Here is a 21,839-nt window from a genome sequence, read left to right as displayed (position 1 = left end):
GAGCAACCACCCAAGGGGAGCATTTTTCAGTGAGATTTACAAGGGACCCTGGACCTGGGACCATGTATTTATACATATATTTGGGTTCCCAGCGTCCAAAATAGCTAAGAGCTGGAGGGTCTGTCAGATAAGCCCTGGAGCCCATGTCCTGAGAGGTGGCATGCCTCTCTGCTCCCGTCGCAAATCTTCCTGTAAGAACGAGAGCCAAGATGTTATCTGCCGGAATGCAAGGGGAGACAGGATGCAACTTAGAAAAACGATAACGTCGGGAGACTGGGAAAAGCAGAATCGACGTCAGGGCCAATTTAAAATAATGTGCCTTTTAACTAATTCTGGTACCCAACTAAGGGCAAGCTTTTAGGATCACAAGACTGATACCCATCAGAGCAAGCGTTTGGGTTCTGCACAGGCTTGGGGACTGTGGGAAGATTCAGAGAAGCCAAGAGATGAAGGTTTGCTCCCTCGGTTTTACTTTGACCAGAAAGACAGGGGAGGGGGAACCCCCCAAAACTTAAATAATCACTGCCTAGTTGCCAAGGGGAAATGAGGCCACCAGGAGAGCCAAGTGGGTACCAGCCAGAGGCCCTTCTCGTGGCAGAAACCACAAGCGTGTATGCAGAGAACCAAGACTGTAGAAGGGGGTGGGGAGGTCTGTGTCAGATTAACACAGAGAAAAACACCCAGTGCAGAGTGCTCACCACCATACACATCTGCCAGTTGTCCGATCCTCTGAACAAGTGGGCATAAGCCCTGACCTTCAGAGAAGGAAAACATGGCAAGGAGAGTTGAGGCAACTTTTTCAAAGCCATAAGAGGTTGGGAATTCCCTGGCGGACCAGTGGCTCGGACTCGTCACTTTCACGGCAGTGGCCCGGGTTCAATCCCTGGTTGGGGAACTAAGATCCCACAGGCCGTGTGGCATGGCCAATGATGCCTTGTATGTGCATGCATGTGTGCTCAGTCATGTCTGACCCTTTGTGACCCCATGGACTGTATCTGCCAGGCTCCTCTGTACTGGAGTGGGTTGCCATTTCCTCCTCTAGGGGATTTTCCTGACCCAGGGATTGAACCTGAGTCTCCCACACTGGCACATGAATTCTTTACTGCTCAGCCACTGGGGAAGCCAGTGATGCCCTACAGTGCTTTAAAAAATAGTTTACAAAATCATAGAGCTTGAAGGGAGCTGAGTAAAGGGTCAAAGACAGGTATGGTCTTTGAGGTCTGGGAGTTCTGTCCTTCTGGGTGTGGCTGAGCAAAGATGACCAAGTTTCTCTGAATGGTCACAGTCAGGAATCTCTACAGAGTCTGTCAGGGTAGCCTTTCCTCTGCTCTGACTTGCAATGAAGTGAGAAGTTTCTGAGGGTCTTCACTGATATCATATTATCATTATAATCATTTGCACTCATATAATGGGGGAGCCTTGCCATTTATGGCAGTGATGTAAAAATGTCCTCTGAATATAAGGGCACCTGAGGACAAGTGAATTGACCTAGAGAAAATGATGCAGAGGAAAATGATATGCACCAAGTCAGTGTTTCTCCAAGGGCAGCCTTATGGCACCCAGGCCGAGGGATATGGTTTTAGGTCTCTAGATGCTGCAGTAAATAACATGGGCTCACATGCTATGAAGGTCACTTCCTGTTTCAGTGCTCTTTCTTTCTGTTTATTTACTATTTATTATTTTTATAAATTAGGCTTTTTGTTTTGAGATAATTGTAGGTTCCCATGCAGTTCCCATGCAGGGCTTCCCTGGCAGCTCAGATAGTAAAGAATCTGCCTGCACTGCAAGAGATCTGTGTTTGATCCCTGGGTCATGAAGATCCCCTGGAGAAGGGAATGGCAACCCACTCCAGTATTCTTGCCTGGAGAATTCCATGGACAGGGGAGCCTGGCGGGCTACAGTCCATGGGGTTCCAAAGAGTTGGACATAACTGAGCAACTAACACTTTCACTTTCTTTATTTCATGCTGTTGTAAGAAATAATCCAGAGAGATCCCATGTACCTTTTAGCCAGTTTCCCTACATGGTAACATCTTTCAAATCACAACCTGCATGTTGATTTAGTCAAGATACAGCCTGTTTCATCACCACAGGGATATCTCGTGGCCACACCCACTTCCCCCTCTCAACTCCTGGTAACCTTTCATCTGTTTTCCAGCTCCATAATCTGTCATTTCAAGACTATTATACAAGTGAAAAAAAAAAAAAAAGAACTTCCATAAGAGGTAGCCATTCTACTCCTGGGTATATATTGAGAGAAACAAAAACATTAATTCTAGAAGATTGATGTACCCCAACTTTCATAGCAGCATTTTTTTTTTACAATTGCCAAGGTATGGAAGCAACCTAAGTGTCCACCAAGAGATGAATAAATAAAGAAAATGTGGTATATACACACAATGGAATATTAGTCATAAAAGAAGGAAATGATGCCATTTGCAGTAACATGGATGGACTTAGAGATGATCATAAACCATAAAGTGAAGTCAGAGAAAGACAAATTAACTGAAGTCAAAGAAAGACAAATACTGTTTAATATCATTTACATGTGGAATCTAAAATACAACAAACCAGTGAATATAACAACAGAAAAGCAGACTCACAGATATAGGGACAAACTAGTGGTTTACCAGTGAGGAAAGGGAAGGGGGACGCGGCAACACACATCTAGGAGATTAAGATGTGCTAACTCTCAGCGGTAAAATAAGCTATGAGGGTATACAGTACAACAAGGAGACTATAACCAATACTTTATAATAATGGAATGGAGTGTAACCTTTAAAAATTGTGAATCACTGTATTATACACCTGTAATTTATATAAGATTATACAGCAACTACACATCCATTTTAAAATGGAAAAAATAAGAATAAAATAGGAAAAAAAAAGAAGAATGTCGTATAAATGAAATTACAGTGTCTGGCCTTGGGGTGTGGCTTTTTTCACACAGCATAATGCTCTGGAGATTCATCAGTATTGTTCCATGTAATAGTTCACTCCTTTTGATTGCTGAGTAATAAGGACATGGCTGGACCACAGCTAATTTAAATGTTCGTCTGTTGAAGGACATCAGGGCTGAGTTCAATTATCAGCTATTTACACATAAAGCTGCCATGACCATTTGTGCACAGTCTCCTGTGTGAATCTAAGTTTCCATTTCTTTGGAATAAAAGGCCAGGAAGGTAATCCCTGGGTTAAATGGTAGTGGCAGGTTAATTTTTGTTTTCAAGACGCTGCCGAAGTTGTGTCCAGAATGGCCTTATCACTTCGTATTCACATCAGCCATTCATGTCGTATTTCCACATTCTCGCCTGCACTAGGTGTTATCACTGTTTTTCATTTCCGCATCCTGATGGGTGTGCAGTGATATTTCGCTGTGGTTTTCATTTGCATTTCTCTGATGGCCAGTGGTGCTGAACATCTTTTCATGTGCTTGTTTCCATCTGTATATCTTTGGCGATGTGTCTTTCTTCATGTCTTTTGCTCACTTTTTGATTGGATGGTTGCTGAATTTTTTAAATTTAATTTTTATTGTATATTGGCATATAGTTTGAATTTTTTTTTAACTTAAATTTTTTTTTTATGTTAGGTTTTCATTCTCTAGGTTTAATTCCCTGGTCTAATATATGGCTTACAAATACTGTCTCCTGGACTATAGCTGATGTTTTATATCCTCTTCAAAGCAGGGGTTCTCAGAGAGGAGATATTCTTAATTTTGATGGGATTCAATTTATACATTTTCCCTCTATGGCTCATGCTCTTGGTGTCAAGTCTGGAAACTCTTTCCTATGCCCTGGATCCTAAAGAGTTTTCTCTTGTTTTTTTATTCTAGAGTTTATCGTTTTATAGTTTCCATTTAAGCTTGGTTCACATTTAGAGTTAATGTTAATATAAGTAAGGTCTGAGGTGTAGTTGAGGTTATTTTTTATCTCTGGATGTCGGTTACTCCAGCACTGTTTATTGCAAAGATTACCCTCCCCTCACCAAATTGCTTGAACTTATGTTAAAAATCTGCTGGGCCTACTTGTGCAAGTCTATTTCTTTTTTTTTTTTAATTCTGTTCAATTTGATCTATGTTTCTGTACCTCTACCAGTATGGCACTGTCTTCTTTACTGTAGTGCTGTAATAAGTTTTAAAATTTATTGAAAATTTAAACTGATTCCTCCCATTTTATTATCCTTCTTCCAAAACTGAGTTACCCTAGTTCCTCTACCTTTCTCAGTAAATTTTCAAATAATCTTGTTTATGCCCACAAAAAAAAGCTTATGGGGATTTTGATAGGAATTGAAGTAAGTCTCTCTATCACTCTGGGGAAATCTGACATCTTTACACCTCTCCTATGGCTAGTCTTCCAAACCATGAACACAATCTATCTCTTTATTTCTTTAGATTTTCTTTGAGTTTTTCATCAGTGTTTTGTAGTGTTCAGCATATAGGTCCTGGTTATGCTTTGTTAATTTTACATCTAAGTGTTTCAGTTTTTTGAGTGCTTGTAAATGGCATTGCATTTTAAATTTGGGTTTCCGATTGTTCATTGCTAGTATACAGAAGTGGGATTGATTTTTGAGTGTTGATCTTGTAGACCATGACTTTGCTGAACTTGTTAGTTCTAGAAAGCTTTTTTCCTTTTCTCTCTCTCTCTTTTTTTCTGATTTCTTGGGATTTTCTACATAGATGATCGTGTCATCTGCAAATATAGAACGTTTCATTTCCTCCTTTCTTGTCTCTGTATCTTTTATTGTCTTTCTTGCTGTGTGGCACTGGCCAGAATTTCTACATCTCTGTTACATAAAAGTGCTGAGTGATCTGTGTATAATCCTGTTTCTAATGTTTAGGAGGAAGTATTCAGTTTTCCATCATTAAGGATAACATCTTTAGATGCACTTCATCAAGCTGAGACGCTTTCCCTCTATTTATATTTTCTGAGAAAGTTTATCATGAATAGGTGCTGACTCTTGTCAAAAGCTTTTTCTCCAGCAATTGATATACATGTGATTTCCCCCCTTCTTTCCTCTATAAATATGATAGATTACACAGATGCAGGCCTCGGGCCCTGGGTCGTGGGGTGTGTAATTCTTTCTACATTGCAGAATCTAGTTGCTGATACTTTATGAAGGATTTTACATCTACATTCATGAAGGGATAGTGCTCTGTAGGTTTTGTGTTGCTTTGTTTTTGGACTATCTTTGTCTGATTTTGGTGTCAGGGTAATACCTAGCTTCATGAAATTAATGGGGAAATGCCCCCTCCTCTTTTGTTTCCCGAAAGAAGTTGTATAGAATTTGTATTAATTTTTATGTAAATTCTAGGTAGAATTCTTCAGCAATACTATCAGGATCTTAAGACTTCTCCTTGGGCTGTTTTAAAATTACAAATTTGGGGGACTTCTCTGGCGGTCCAGTGGTTAAGACTTTGCCTTCTAATGCAGGGGGTGTGGGTTTGATCCCTGGTTGGGGAGCTAACATCCCACATGCCTTGCATCCAAAAATCCAAAACAAAGAACAGAAGAAATACTGTAATAAATTCAATGAAGATTTTAAAAAGATAATAAAATTACAAATTTGGTCTGCTTAATAAATACAATGCTAATCAAATTATCTGTTTTATATTTGGTGAATTTTTGCTAACTTGTGCCTTTCGAGGAATTGATCCATCTCATTCACGTTATCACATGCATGTGGATGGAGTTATTCATGGTAACCCTTGTGCTGTCCTTTGGATACTGCAAGTCTGTCATGATATTCTGTTTCATTCCTGATGTTAGGAATTTGTGTCTTCTGTCCTTTTTCCTTTCTAAATCTTTGTAGAGATTCTAAGTAGGATTTATTTATTTAATTTTTAAAAAATTTATTTTATTGAAGTATAGTTGATTTACAATGCTGTGTTAATTTCTGCTGTATAGCAAAGTGATTCAGTTATACATATATACATTTATTTTCAAGTTATTGTCCATTATGGTTTATTACAGGATATTGAATATAGTACTTTGTGCTATATAGTAGGATCTGGTTTTTATCCATTCTATATGTAATAATTTTCATAAAGATCAATTTATTGATATTATTAAAGAACAAGCTTTATTTTTCATTGACTTGATTAGTTTTCTGTTGTAGTTCAGTCATTTTGTTTCCTTTTCTTCATTATTTCCTTCCTTCTGCTTATTTTGGGTTTCCTTTACTAGGTTATGGGTGTAGGAGCTTGGTTATTGATTTGAGATTCTGTCTTTTCTTGAATAAGCATTTAACACTATAAATGGCCTCTCAGCACAGCCTTAGCTGTGTCCCATAAATTCTGAGATGTTATATTTCCAGCTTCATTCATTCGCTGTGTTTTGGGCTTCCCTTGACACCTCCTTTTTGACTTGTGGGTTATTTAGTAGTTTGTGCTTTAGTTTCCAAGTGTTTGGAGATTTTCCTGTTGTTGTTCAGTTGCTGAGTGTGTCCAACTCCTTGCAGTCCCAGGCGCTGCAGCACATTAGGCTTCTGGGTCCTTCACTATCAGAGTTTGCTCAAATTCATGTCCACTGAGTTGGTCATACTATCTAACTATCTCATCCCCTGGCACCCTCTTCTACTTTTACTTTGAACCTTTCCCAACATCAGGGTCTTTTCCAATGAGTTGGCTCTTCGCATTAGGTGGGCAAAGTATGGGAGCTTCAGCTTCAGCATCAGTTCTTCCAATGAATATTCAGGGTTGATTTCCTTTAGGATTGACTGGTTTGATCTCCTTGCAGTCCAAGGGACTCTCAAGAGTCTTCTCCAGCACCACAATTCGAAGGCATCAATTTTTCAGTGCTCAGCCTTCTTTATGGTCTGACTCTCACATCTGTATATGACTACTGGAAAAACCATAGCTTTGATTATAGAGTAATAGTACAGGGTTCTTTCTGAAGGGCACTTAGGCTTCCCTTCAATCAGAGGCCTCTGGCTCTGTGAACTGACTAAGGTCTGAAGAGCGGACGAAGGGGCATGATTCTCTCTGGTGACTCAAGTCAGGTTACTAGTGACCACACAACCACACATAGAGTTTCTTGTTATCCAGACCAAGCCACATCCTAGGGGCTGACCTCCTATTTTACCCCTAGTGGCGCCCTGGTCAGTCAGCTACCACGGAAGATCTCTAGGACCCAAGGAACTCTGACTCCTGGCCCCTCCCCACGGCCCTGGCTGAATATGCCCACTTTCTCATGGACAGTTAAGTGCTCCCGCTTGGCCTCTGCTCTCCTGGGATTCCCAGTGAAATCGGGGAGCCCATCTCAAGGCTGACACCCCCTAGACATACCTGACCTCAAAAGAGAGCAACCACAGAGGTTTTCAGGGATGTGAGTGCAATGCCCTAAAGAGGAGAGGGCCTTTGGGTCTTCTAGAAAATTGTGGTTGGGGAGTGGGTAGGTAGGTCTGAACGTGGCACACGGTATACCCAGGCCAGCCTTCTTAGTTACCTGAGCTGCTGAATTCTTGCCTCCACATCAGACCACAGGAGTTCTGGCATCTCAGTCTCATGAAATCTAGGTCACCACTAGATTTCTAGTGGTGGGTCCAGGTTTCTGTTAACCAACCAAGGAAGCTGCAAAACCACAGCCAGCCATTCAATGAATACATTAAGTTGAGAACTTCTAATAAGCACCCCATCAATGAACGTGGCCCAATCACTGATGTTCTTTGTACCCCTTCTGTTATAACACTCTTAGGATCCACTCCCACACATGGATTCCCAGGTTTCTGCTGATATGTGTTATCAAGGATCTACAGCTATTTTGGTATATAAGCTATTTCCTCCTGGGTAAAGCTCAGGGGTATCATGGACTCAATGGACATGAGTCTGAGCAAACTCTGGGAGATAGTGAAGGACAGGGAATCCAGTGTGCTGCAGTCCATGGGGTCACAGAGAGTTGGACAAGTCTTACAACAATAATATACAATAAAAAACAATAAGATAACAATAAACAACAATAACTTAGCCTGTACCTGTTCCCTGAGTCATGCTGACATGCAGCTCTAGTTACTGACAAAAGGGTGGGGGGCTGTGGTGGGCTCTGAGAAGAGAGAACATCCCCATTCGAGGCGTCTATTAATGCCTCAAGGGAGCATACCCTGGGGTTTTCAAGCTGAGGAAGACTGGTCTTCTTGGACCTTGGAGGAAAAGCTACTGCTACTGGTCAGAGAGGTTCAGAGTGACTTGGAGTCAATATTGTCAGTTTCTCCAGGTCCAATCAGATGGCCTTATTCCAAGTTTCAGGATCTCATTCTTACCTGATTACTGACCTAATTTTCACCCTAGACACTTGGTGAGACTGTGAATCCAACTGCCATTTAAATGCACAACTTGCACCATTAAATTTTGTGTTTGATCTTCTGTCATGTCAGCCCTGAAATAAATTCTTTCAGGGCTGTTGTGGAAGCTGTCTGAGTCTCAGATCATGACTTGAGGTGGGAGTTAATAGACCTGGGTTTATAGTTTTCTAAGTGCTCAATGGCAGTCAGAAAAGTCCATCTCATACCACGTTCCTGATTGTCATCATCACTGATGTGTGGCTGGTATTCCCAAGGCACGTGCCCCCATTGGCACTTTATCATGAGCAACCAAGGGTAATAGCTTGATTAACTGTGATGACACTGCTTGTCATGGGTTGCAAGCATCCCGTTTCTCATAGGCAAGGATCTAACATCACACTTAAGTTCAAGGGCATGATCCCATCTTTAGGGATCTGTCCCTTGGGGCCCCTTCCAGTACTGATTCTGTAGTATGTGTATCTAATCAGAAGATAGACATCACATAGTTGGTTACACTGGGGAAGTTTAGGATAAGGATGATTAACTAAAATAAAAGAGTAACTATAAGACATAAGAGGGCTTCCCAGGTGGTGCTAGTGGTTAAGAACCTGCCTTGTCAGTGCAGGAGACATAAGAGAGGTGGGTTTGATCCCTGGGTCAGGAAGATGCCCTGGAGGAGGGCATGGCAACCCACTCCAGTATTCTTGCCTGGTGATACCCATGGACAGAAGAGCCTGGAGGGCTACAGTCCACAGGGTTGCAAAGAGTCAGACACAGCTGAAGTGACTTAGCACGCACGTATGCACAAGACTTAAGAACATTGTTTATAGTCCCTAGGATTGCAAGAGATTGTCCACTAAAGGGCAGATTTTGGATGGAGTTCAGACTTCATTGAAGAAGTTGTGACTTAGTCACCCAACAGCAGAGATGTTGGCTAGTTTAGCCCGACTGGAGCTGGTCTGGAATTGCTGAGCACATAATAGGTAACCCTCTGGAGTGTGGGTAGGAAGCAGGCAATGACAAAAGAGATGAGGGTGTGCATTGGGAATATGGACGCTAGTGGGGACAGAGGCAGTCAGAGCTCATGGGCTGTGTGGAGGGAAGTCAGGCTTGCAGAGGGACTGGCCAGTGTGTGTGGACCCCTGGCCACAGACAGCTGTGCTTTGCCTGCATGGGTACCCAGTTTCACTGTCAGGAAGGCTGCAGCCACATCCTCTCCAGCCCGAGCTTCTATGGTTGCAGAGAGATGGCATCTGTGGCCTGTGGTTCAGGCAGGCTCTGTCGGATATCCTCGTATTGATTATGTGGTCGCTGTTAGTATTGCGTTATAGATTCATAACTCATCATAGTCTATTAATGTCACTGCTTTACCAGCTGAAGTGAAATGTAGAAACTACCTCCTCTACCTTCTCCCATCTATAATTGTCTTAAATATTTCTTCTAAATACATTAGTGTTTTCTGTTTCAGACATCATTTGGAAAATTCAAATGGAAATATTGAATTTATCTATATTTTTTCTCTTTCCAGTGTTCTTTCTCCTTCTTGAAGTTCCAAGTGTCCTTGTTTTAGTAGTAGTAATATTATTTTTACAAGAATGGATCACACCATTAATTTATGATGACTTCTTATTTTATGCTATTTTATTTGAAAATTTGTTTGCCACACCACATGCCTTGTGGGATCTTTGTTCCCTGACCAGGTATTGAACTTGGCAGTGAGAGTGTGGAGTCCTTACCACTGTATCACCAGGGAACTCCCCCTCCCTTTATTATTTCCTTTCTATGTAGAGAACTTCCTTTAGCCATTCGTGCTGATGATAAATTCTCTGTGTTTTATTTGAGAATGCCTTCATTTCCCCTTCCTTCTAGAAGGGTCTTTTTGCTGGATATAGAATTTGTGGTTGACAGTTCTTTTCTTTAGGCCCTTGAAAAATGTTGTGCTACTTCCTTCTGACCTCAAGTTTCAGACGGGCTGAAATGCCAGACGGGCTGGCATTAGGATTTGTTTTTCCCCATAGGAAAGTTGTCATTTCTCTTTTACAGCTTTGAGGAAATTTTTCTTTATCTTAAGATTTCAGCAGTTTGGCTGTGATGTGTTTTGGTGAGGATTTCTTTGGTTTATCCTGTTTGAGATTCACTAGTGTCCTGATTCCATGGGTTTATACGTCTTTTGTCAAACTGAAGTTTTCAGCCGTATTTCGATGAGTATTGTTTTTCTCCCAGTCCTCTTTCTCGTCTCCTTCCAGAACTCAGATGATATGAACGTTATAGCTTTTGTTAATCTGATAGGTCCCTGAGGCTCTGTTCATTTTTTATTTTTCAGCCTATTTTCTCTCTGTTGTTCAGACTGGGAAACCTCTATCGTTCTATCTTCAAGTTCACGGCTTCTTTTTTTCCCTCCCTTCTGTTCTGCTGTTGAGCGCACCCACTGAATTTTAAAATTTGGGGTTATAGTATTTTTCAGTTCTAAAATGTCCATTTGGTTGTCCTTTTACTTTTGATTTCCTTCCTGAGACTGTTTTTATTTGTTTCAATGCTATTTGTAAGTATTCATGGAGACATTTTTTCATGATGGGCCCTCTAAAATCTTTGTCAGATAATTCCAACACCTCTTGCATCTTGGTATTGGCATTTATGAATTATCTTTCATTACTCAGTTTGACATCTCCCTGATATGAAAAGTGATTTTGATTGAAATTTAGTCACTCGGGTACTACATTATGAGAGTCTGGATGGATTAAACCTTCTGTTTTTACTGGCTTCCTTTGATGCTGCTCTGGAGAAGGAAATGGCAACCCACTCCAGTGTTCTTGCCTAGAGAATCCCAGGAACGGAGGAGCCTGGTGGGCTGCCGTCTTTGGGGTTGCACAGAGTCAGACACAACTGAAGCGACTTAGCAGCAGCAGCAGTTTGATGATGCTCAGCAGGGGGAGAAAACAGAGAGAAGTACAGATTGCCCACTTGGTTTCTGTTGACCCCAAGGATGAGCTCCTCATTACTGCTTCATGGGGTGGTCATTCTGGCTCCCCACTCAGTTATCATGGGTGTCTCCCTGGAAAATTGGATGCCATGTTTTGGCTCCTCACATGGCTTCCACTGACCCCATGGGTATGAATGGCCTTATTGCTACTGAGTGGTGGTGAACATGCTGGTTCTCTTTTGGGTAATGGTATAGTCCTCCTTTGTTTTCCCCTCCAGTTATTATAAGCATTTATTTGTTGGTTGTTTTTGTTTTAACTGATAGCAGACGTGGCATGATGACCTATGCCTCATACATCTTGGCCAGTGACAATAAATGTCTTTTCACATGTCTTTAAAAACTTAATTGCTTTGATTTTTAATTTTAAAAATTAATAGATAATTTTAAAAGAGTGGTTTAGATTTATAAATGGGCTTCCTTGGTGGCTCAATGGTAAAGAATCCACCTGAAATGCAGGAGCTGTAAGAGACACAGGTTCAATCCCTGGGTTGGGAAGGAAATGGCAACCCATCCAGTGGGTTCTTGCCTGGAAAATTCCATGGACAGGGGAGCCTGGTGGGCTACAGTCCATGGGATCACAGAGAGTCGAACATGAGCACACATGCACCCATAATGACATGTACCCAGTGCTACAGTATTATGCCGGACAGTTTTATTACCCTCAAAATCTTCTGTGCCCCATGTATTCATCCCTTCCTCCGCCCCATCCCCTGGAAACCACAGATCTTCTTACTGTTTTCATAACTTTGCCTTTTCCAGAATTTTATATAGTTGGGATCATACAGTCCAACTATATAGCCTTTTCAGATCGGCTTCTTTTGATTAAAAATATTCATTTATGTGTCTTCATGTTTTTTCATGATTTGATAGCTCCAGTCTTTTGTCATTAAAATTAAATTTTAATTAAAATAATTTCTTTTTAATGTTGAATAACATTCCACTGTCTGGATGCACCATGATTGACTTATTCACCCACCTACTGAAGGGCATCCTGGTTGCTTCTAAGATTTAGAATATTATGGCTTATTTAGAATATTTAGAAAATTATGAATAGAATCAATTGTTGCTTTAAACATGTTTGCAGGCTTTTGAATGAAAATAAGCTTTTGGCTAATTGGGTAATGATATAGTGAAGAAAGTGAAAGTGTCAGTCACTCGGTTGCATTCAACTCTGTTACCCGTGGATTGTAGTCCGACAGACTCCTCTGTCCATGGGATTTCCCAGACAAGCACACTGGAGTGTGTAGCCATTCCCTTTTTCAGGGGATCCTTTCAACCCAGGGATCCAACCTGGGTCTCCCACATTGCAGGCAGATTCTTTACTATCATAGCCACCAGGGAAGCCCAGTGATATAGCATCACCTTTCTTTTTACTTTTTAGAAGTTGTAAAATATGCATAACAAAAAACTGATTATCTCAACCATTTTAAAGTGCAGTTCTGTGCTGCTGAGTACATTCACATTCTTATGCACATAGTTCCCTGTTAAAGTAATGCTAGCCCAGGTGCCCAGGGATTGGGGGAAGCAAGTGGTTACCCCACACAGCACAGCAGGTGACAGGCACGCAGGATGGACTGACGTTTGGGAAACTTGCAACTAGAATGACAGTCTTGGTACCCACGTTCTTTCTGGAAGTTCCATCTGCTGAAAGTTCCATCTTCATAGTCTTGTCTCTCAGGCCCAGAAGGTGAGTTTTTAAAACCTATTTGCAGCATGCCCACTTTGTCTTTTTGCCCAGGCCCCCTTGTGGGTTGCTCTGAAGAAAGGGGCCTTTGGAAATAGTCACTTTCCTCAGGTTCCTCCCACCTTTCTGTTCATCTCCCCGTGGGGCCACACACAAGCTTAGAGGAACATAGCTTCGGTGAGTGGGAAGCCCACACGTGACAGATGGAGGAAGCGAGGAGTCCGAGAAGCTCTCTGCAGGGTGGACCCTCAGGAGGGCGACGGGGCGGGGGCAGTGCTTGGCAGTGGGTCTAGCTGAGCAGGTGGTCCTCCTAGAGCCTTCCTGGGGCACCTGCTTGATGGCGATAGGATGGCTTCCCACCCCCTTGGTTCAGAGTGAGAATCATCAGCGCAGCCCTTTGTGGTTTTCCTGGGAAAAGTGCCATGTTCCCCCTCCCCAACCTCCGGAAGGTGCTGGTGGGCTTGCTACCTTCCTGGCAGCGATCAGCTGCTACTAAAAGGTGTCAATTTTGCTGTGATCACGCAACAGGCTGCAGAGAGCAAAATAATCATCGTGGCAGGTGTGTCAGAGATGTAGCGCTCTTTTTCTGGAATTTCTATTTTGAAGCCCCACTCCTCCCACCTCAAGGCAGTCAGTTCTGGACTTCTTTTCTCTCTCCCCTGATGATGGGCTTATTTCAGGAGACAGGTGGTGCTCAGCCCCCAGCTCCGCTCACAAGCCAGCCCCCCCTCGCTGAGTCAACCCTTCTCCTGCATTGCCCTGGGTCTGACCCACTTTCCGGGTCACTCCCAACCCCCTCTTGGGTACTATGGGAGTCGTCCTGGGCTGTAGCCCTCTGGGCTGTAGGGTTCTGGGCATGGAACCTTGGGGGCTTCTTCCATCCCTCCCACTGGACTTGTCTCTGCAGCTATTGCTATTGTGGGTCTCATCACCTCCCTCTGGCTTTCCTCCTTCCCACTTCCTCCCAACCCAAGGATGGTCCTCATCAGAGTCCCCTTAGGGTTTAGGCTTTGGAATTTATAAGTCTGTCCTCTGTTTCTGCCATAATAACTCCATTGGAAGCCCTGGCCATTCATCCTTCTCTGCATTTACCACTTAGGAACAAATTGCAGGCAGTCTTGCTGGGCGTGAGATTTTCTGGGGCTACAGAGCCCACTGGGTGTGTCCCCTTGGCCAGCTGGCCATGCCAGCCATTGCGCCTTCAGCCCCCAGGGGGTAACATGTTTATATGATCTCTTGTTCCCCAACCTGGTTAGGTGAGCTCTAGGTGCCCTCACTGAGGACTTGCTTGACGATACACTCTCTCTTTTTTTTTTTTTTTAATATTTTTTATTGTGGTAAAAGTCACATAATATAAAACATACTATTTTACTATTTTAACATATTTTACTGTATAGTTCAGTGGCACTAAGTGCATTCACATTGTCATGCAACTCTCACCATCATCCAACTCCTGAATTTTTCACCTTCCCAAACTGAAACTCTGTCCCCATTAAAGACTAACTACCCCTCCCCGCTTGCCTCCTCTCCACCCTCCCCAGCCTGAGGCATCTATCAGTGTACAGTCTAACTCTGTGAATTTGACTATTCTAAGTACCCCGTATAAGTGGAATCAAACAGTGTCTGCATCTAATGTATATTGGAATGTATTTTAAGGTTAACTTAATCTATGGATGACACACTCCTTAAAGCTTCCTTCACCCTGCTTTCCCACTCCCCTGTCAGTATTACTTGAAATCACCTCCTAAACCGAATCCTTATCATGCATGGCCTTCTTTCTTGGGAACTGCACCTGAGACAGCCTCCCTTCCCGGAGGCTCTGAAGGGAGTTGGCTGCGCTGACTGATGGGGAAGAGACAAGGGGTAGGAGGGAAGGTGGGGAGGGGAGGATTCGCTCATTAATAGTTCAAAATATTATGGCGTATCACTGGAAACTCAGATGAACCAAGCACTTCCTCCCTGCCTGATGCCACCCTCGATGTTTTCATACACGTCATTCATCTGATCCTCCCAGTAGCTGTGCCCGAGTGACCTGGGAGCCAGGTGAGCAGAGACAGGAAGGCGGGCCTGATGGTTCTCCTGGGAAGCACCTGGAAATTTCTCAGCTAGTAGGAAGGACACGGCACCTTCAAGGAAGCCTCATCTTCTCTTCACGGCAGTGCTTAGGAATTCTAGTAGCTCCTACCCATCCCTGGGGATTTCTGTCTTTAAGTCTTTCCTTAAAAAATTACAAGGTCTCAAGTCTGTGAGATCTACAATGCAGACAGGTTTATGAGGAACAGAGAATGGGAACGACAGTCTTGGGACGAAAAAGAGAAAAATGATTAATTGTAGCATTTGCCAATTTCTGTGGTATAAATACTTCCACTGAAGCCAATCCCAAGCTATGACTGTGACATGTAGCTATTAAGTTGTGTCCAATTCTTGTGATCCCATGAACTGTAGCCCTCCAGGCTCTTCTCTCCATAGGATTTCCCAGGCAAGAATACTGGAGTGGCTTGCTACTTCCTTCTCCAGAGTATCTTTCCCCTGTGTTGTTGCCACCTTTTGGCTCTTTTGAATTGTGGCTATCAACATTTATGATTTATTTATTTGAATACCTATTTTTAATTCTTTTGGGTATATACGAAGACGTGGAACTTCTGGGTCAGGTAGTAGTTCTGTGTTTAACTTTTTGAAGAGTTGCCAAGCTGTTTTCCACAGTGGTTGCATCATTTTACATTCTCACTAGGGCTAAAATTTTTCCACATCCTCAGCAACATGTTACTTTCATTATTATTATAACAATGTGCTAGTTGACATGAAGTCATATCTCATTGTGATTTTGATTTACATTTTCTAATGACTAGTGATATTGAACATCTTAACATGTGTTTTTGGCCATTTGTGTAACTTCTGGGAAATAGATGGGAAGACAGTGGAAACAGTGTCAGACTTTATTTTTGGGGGCTCCAAAATCACTGCAGATGGTGACTGCAGCCATGAAATTAAAAGACGCTTACTCCTTGGAAGGAAAGTTATGACCAACCTAGATAGCATATTCAAAAGCAGAGACATTACTTTGTCAACAAAGGTCCATCTAGTCAAGGCTATGGTTTTTCCAGTGGTCACGTATGGATGTGAGAGTTGGACTGTGAAGAAAGCTGAACACCGAAGAATTGATGCTTTTGAACTGTGGTGTTGGAGAAGACTCTTGAGAGTCCCTTGGACTGCAAGGAGATCCAACCAGTCCATCCTAAAGGAGATCAGTCCTGGGTGTTCATTGGAAGGACTGATGCTGAAGCTGAAACTCCAACACTTTGGCTACCTCATGCGAAGAGTTGACTCATTGGAAAAGACTCTGATGCTGGGAGGGATTGGGAGCAGGAGGAGAAGGGGACGACAGAGGATGAGATGGCTGGATGGCATCACCGACCCGATGGACATGAGTTTGGGTAAACTCCAGGAGTTGGTGATGGACAGGGTGGCCTGGTGTGCTGCAATTCATGGGGTTGCAAAGAGTCAGACACGACTGAGCAACTGAACTGAACTGATATCTTCTTTGGAGAAATGTCTGTTCAAACCCTTTGCTCATTCTTTATCTGAGTTGTCTGTCTTTTTGTTATTGAATTATAAGAGTTCTTTATATATTCTGGATTTATCCTGCATATGATTTGCAAATATTTTCTCCCATTCTGTGAGTTTTCTTTTCACTTTCTTGATAGTGTCCTTTGATGTACAAAAGCTTTTAATTTTGAAAGAATTCAATTTATCCTTTTATTTTAATTGCTTGTACTTTTTGTGTCATAACTAAGAGCCCATTGTCAAATCCAAGGTCATGAAGATTTATTCTGATGTTTTCTTCTAACAGTTTCATAGTTTTAGTTTTTACATTTAGGCTTTAGATCAATTTCAAGTCAATTTTTGTATGTAGCCTGAGGTAGGGATTCAATTTCATTCTCTTGCATGTGAATATCCAGTTGTAGTAACTTTGCTTTTAACATGCTTTATTGAATTGCAGATTTATATAATTTAACTTTTAATTGTGGGCACATTTGGACTTCCCTGGTGGCTCAGATGGTAAAGAATCTGCCTGCAAGCAGGAGACTTAGGTTTGATCCCTGGGTCGGGAAGATCCCCTGGAGAAGGAAATGGCTACCCACTCCAATATTCTCACCTGAAGAATTCTATGGACAGAGGAGCCTGGTGCGCTATAATCCATGGGATAGCAAAGAGTCAGACATGACTGAGCATGCACACACACACAAATAATGCATAATTTTCTAGTGTAAGCAAGACCAATGCAAGAATTGAGACATAGATACATGCTAAAGAATTATGAATTGTTTCTCTGAAATTCAAATTTAACTGGGAGTTTTGTATTTTCATTTGTTCAGTCTAGTAAGCATCCCTTCAGATCAGTTTTCTTCCCTGTTGTCCTTATCCAACAGCAGAAACTCAGCACTCCAGAGTGGAAGATGCTGATTCTCTGCCCACTCTACAGATCTAAAAACCGAGGCCCAAATGAAGAAAGGGACTTGCCCCAAGGCATGGGGTCACTGTGGACTTTGAGGCCCTTAATGAGCTGCACGACTTTCTTTTGTCACGAAGTCAGCACATGTTCTGAGTGTCCCCTCTGCACGGGGCACTGTGCTGGGTAGGGGGATGTCACTGACAAGCCCACCACATACCTGTGTGCAGGGCAAGAATCAAGAGTTCTCTTTGGAAAATTAAATAAAAGACAGGATTCAGACACACCTGGGTCTGAACCCTGCTCTATCATGTTTCAGCTTCACGACAAGTCACTTCCACTTGCTGAGCTTCAGTTTCCCCCCTGTTTTTTACAAGAGCATAAGGGCATTTTTTTGCAGGGGGAGGGGGGAATTGTTGTGGCTTCAGTAGAGGTGATGAAATGCTCAGTGGGGGCAGGCAAGTGTGTACTGTACAGTGAGAGAAGAGAGGTACCCACAGTAAAGTCCGGTTGTTGCTCACAGGTTTCCCAGCACCCCAGGCCACCCAGATGATGTGGGATGGATGTGCCAGAACTCGCCTGTCCTACCTCGCCTGCCAGGGACCAGCCGGCACCTGCTTCTGGCCCCCCAGGGGCCCCGGGTGGGCAGGCATCGCCTCACTTGACCCTGGGCCCCGTCATCCTGTCTCGGGAGCAGGGCCTGGCCCCCACCGTGTTCCTGAAGGCCCTGCCCATCCCACTGTACCACACAGTGCCTCCGGGAGGGCTCCAGCCACGTGCTCCCCTCGTGACAGGCAGTCTGGACGGGGGCAGCCTGCCCTTCGTTCTCGGCCCCCTGCTGCAGCCTGAAGGGCTTGGTTCCACCCAAGCAGGGAAGCCGGTGGCCCCGGGGCTCACGGTGAACATCGTGGGTGCTCTGCCCATCCTGTCACCGGGCCTGGGGCCCGCTCTGGGCAGCCCAGGCAAGGTGCGCAACGCTGGCAGGTACCTGTGCCCACACTGCGGCCGGGACTGCCTGAAGCCCAGCGTTCTGGAGAAGCACATTCGGTCCCACACAGGGGAGCGGCCCTTCCCCTGCGCCACCTGCGGCATTGCCTTTAAGACCCAGAGCAACTTATATAAGCACAGACGGACCCAGACACACCTCAACAACTCCAGACTCTCTTCGGAGTCTGACGGTGGAGGGAGCAGCCTCCTAGAGGAAGGTGAAAAGGCGGCTGAGCCCACGGGGGCCGACCGGGCGCTATCACAAAGACCCCTTTCTCCCGGCACCCACGCCGCTGGGCACTGCCCAGTGCCCACCGTGCATGTGTCCCTGGTTGCCAAGAACCTGGATCGGAAGTTGGACGCTGTTCCCTGTCGGGGGTCCACATTTGATATCAAGGAGGCCCCTGTAGACTCTGCTCCCGGGCTCCCGCTGGCCAGCCCGCAGTCGAGGTGGAAGCTGCCAGAGCCTCGGTCCCCGACGGCCAGTAGGCCGAGCTCAGCGCTGCAGCAACAGCAGGTGGAGAAGCCTGGAGACTCCAAGCCCTCGGAGGGCCGGCTGCGGAAGTGCGAGAGCACCGACTCGGGCTACCTGTCCCGTTCGGACAGCGCGGAGCAGCCGCCGGCCGCCGGCAGCCCCCTGCACAGCCTGTCGGAGCACAGCGCCGAGTCTGAGGGCGAGGGCGGCCCCGGGCCCGGGCGCGCGGAGCGGGTGGCTGGTCTGGAGCTGGAGAAGAGGCGGCTGGAGGAACGCATCGCCAGGCTCATCTCGCACAACCAGGCCGTGGTGGACGACCCCCAGCTGGCACACGTGCGGCCCCGCAAGACGGTCCTGTCCAAGCAGGGTAGCATTGACCTGCCCATGCCTTATACCTACAAGGACTCCTTCCACTTCGATCTGCGGCCGCCGGGACCCGGGAGGCTGCCGGCTGCCCTGCGTGCCGCGCGCTCCACCTGCACGCCCCCGGACAGGGCACGCCCCCTCTTCTTCCACTCGGTCCCCACGCAGCTCTCCACTGGCACCGATTGCGTGCCAGTCACCAGGAGCAACTCACTGCCCTTCGTCGAGGGCACCGGGACGTGGCCGGAGCCGCCGGAACCCCGGGACTCCTGGCCCCGGAGGCAGAAACCTCTGAGCCCCAGGCCCACCCCCGCCCGCCCAGCTGATGCCCCCGGCGGGCACCCTCGGGCTCTAGTCAGACAGGCGGCGGTGGAGGACCTGCCGTGCCCCCTGACCGCAGATGCCCTGGCCCCGGTGGAGGACCCAGAGGGAAAGAGACCAGCTGCTGAGGAGGGGTCTGCCAGCAAGGGCCAGGCAGCTGCTAAGAAACGCGGCCAGAGGAAACTGAAGATGTTCTCACAGGAGAAGTGGCAAGTGTATGGGAAGGACACGTTCAAGAGCATCTACCAGAGAGCAAAAGCCAGTCACCGTGGAGGCAGGAAGGCTACCGAGGTGACAGTGGGCGGTGGGGCAGCGCTGGAGCGTCCTCTCCAGCAAGAGGCCTCCGGTGGTGGGGACACTGTTGTGGGGGCCAAGCCAGGGCCGTGGGCAAGTCCACCAGTCCTGGCAGGCCTCTTGGTGACTGAGCCCCATAAGCAGAGGGAGACAGTGGCCGGAACAGGAGGCCCTGACCAGCTGGGCTCTAACAGGGCCGTCTCACCCCCAACCCTCAGCAGTGGAGAAGCCCTCTGTTTGGACAGCAAGAGCCCTCTGCTTCCTCCACATGAGGGCCCGGAGCTGGAGTGTCAGCAGTTCCCAGCATCTGGTCCCCCCAAAGGGGGTGACCTAGAGGCTCCCAGGCCAGACTCCAAGCTGGAAGGTGGCACCTGCGGTGGTGAGGGCACCAAGGAAACCTGTCAGCAGGCCCATGTGGTCCCGAGAGGGCCTGGTGGGAGCTCAGGAGAGCCCAAGGCCCTGGAGGACAAGCTCCCCTCAGAGAGGAAGAAGCTGAAGGTGGAGGAGCTAAGCTGCCAGGAGCTCCTGGGAGCAGGAGGAGAGATTCCTGGTGGCCCCATGCAGACTGCCTCACCACCACCTCAGAACCAGGACACTGACCCTGGGGAAAAGCCAGGGGGGCTGCCTGGAAGTGGCAACTCCACAGAGAGTGTCATATCTGGGGCCCTGAGGTGGGAGGGTCCTCAAGACACGGAGCCTCCACCACGTCCCCCTGGGTGTCCCTCCCAACTGGCCTCCCACCCTCCGGCTCCTCACACCCTCACTGACTCGGTGGACATGGTCTTTCCTCCCCAGTACCTCCTCAGGTTTCCCCAGAGAGACACCCGCCCCCTGTCACCTCTCCCCCAGAAGCTGGACCAAGGCCAGGACTCTATCTGCAAGAGAAGGGGGCCTGAGGTACAGACATCCTTTGCCGAGTCAGGGCAGGGGGCCCTCCTGCCTCCCTGTCCTATCTCAGGCCAGGCCCCAGCTGGAGAAGACAGCTGCTGGAAATACCCCAGCTGGTCCAGGTCATGTGACCAGAGAAAGGGGCTACAGAGAGAGGAGAGGGGCGGCTTGAATGCTGGTATACCAATAGCCAGGGCCCTCAAGGGGTCAGCCTCCTTCTTGCCTGCCTCAATGTGTGAATCCTGGAGGAGTGGGACCCATGACACCCAAGAAATCTCCAGGAGCAACACTGTGGCGAGGGCCGGGCCCTCTGGGGGTGTCCTCAATTCCTGGGAACCCACTGGAGAGCTGGGGGCACCTTCTGAGAGTGCTACTCAAGCCCCTTCTTCAGGGTCTCTAGCCTGCTGCTCCCACCAGGCTGGCTCCTCTCTCTCGGCCAGCATGGCCCCCCACTGGCCTGAGTTGGCCTTGCGCACCAATGCAGAACCTGCCAGGAGCTGCGGGGTCCAGGGCTCTTTTCCATCGCTGAGGGCCGAGCCCCGGCTCACGTGGTGTTGCCTGAGCCGCAGCCTCCCCCTGCCAATGGAGCAGAAGGAGAAGGATGCTTCTGTGTACCTGGGCTTACATTTGCCTGGAGGTGGCCTCCAGGGTGAGGGTCCGGACGCCTGGCTGGTGAGCAAAACAGTGTCTGGAGCATGGACCAGGATACGCCCTGGAGATGGAGGGCAGATGCAGATGTCGAAGGTAATACCAGCTTTGCCCCAGGGCCCTGGGAGCTGAGGGAGGAAGTTTGGCAGGCAGGACTTGTGATAATGGAGAGAAAGTGTGAGGCCGTCTGATATAGCTTCTGCTGTCCTGTAGAATGTCTTCTCAGCCCACTTCCAAGGGAGTGAATAGAGGCCCCAAGAGTAAAATAAAATGAAAGAAAATCATGAAAAAAAGAAGTTTCAAAGGAAAGTATAACTGTACCTACCACTCTGGGTGAGATCTTTTTCATAACGGGACATAAACTTTGACTAGGAGCTTCCTGGTAGCAGAGGCAAAAAGTAAAAATGAAATGCTGCTCAGGGGAGCTCCCTGGGTAGTCAACAATTATAAATCAGAAACCCTTACTGAGAGACAGA

At 46.2% G+C, this 21,839-nt stretch overlaps 1 protein-coding gene across 2 annotated transcripts in view; it reads left to right on the top strand.

Moving 5' to 3' along the window:
* Nucleotides 1–21,839, top strand: part of ZNF831 (zinc finger protein 831) — a 92,068-nt gene that overhangs the window by 1,339 nt on the left and 68,890 nt on the right. For both annotated transcript variants that reach the window (XM_061437018.1, XM_061437019.1), the window contains exon 2: nt 17,911–21,459. In XM_061437018.1, coding sequence (XP_061293002.1) covers nt 17,947–21,459 — 3,513 coding nt within the window. In that variant the 5' untranslated portion in view covers nt 17,911–17,946. The remainder of the gene's footprint in view (nt 1–17,910; nt 21,460–21,839) is intronic.

Source organism: Bos javanicus, chromosome 13, assembly GCF_032452875.1.
Source record: "Bos javanicus breed banteng chromosome 13, ARS-OSU_banteng_1.0, whole genome shotgun sequence".
Classification (NCBI taxonomy): Eukaryota; Metazoa; Chordata; class Mammalia; order Artiodactyla; family Bovidae; genus Bos; species Bos javanicus.
The sequence above is the reverse complement of the archived record's forward strand: the minus strand, read 5'-3'. Positions and strand labels throughout refer to the sequence as shown.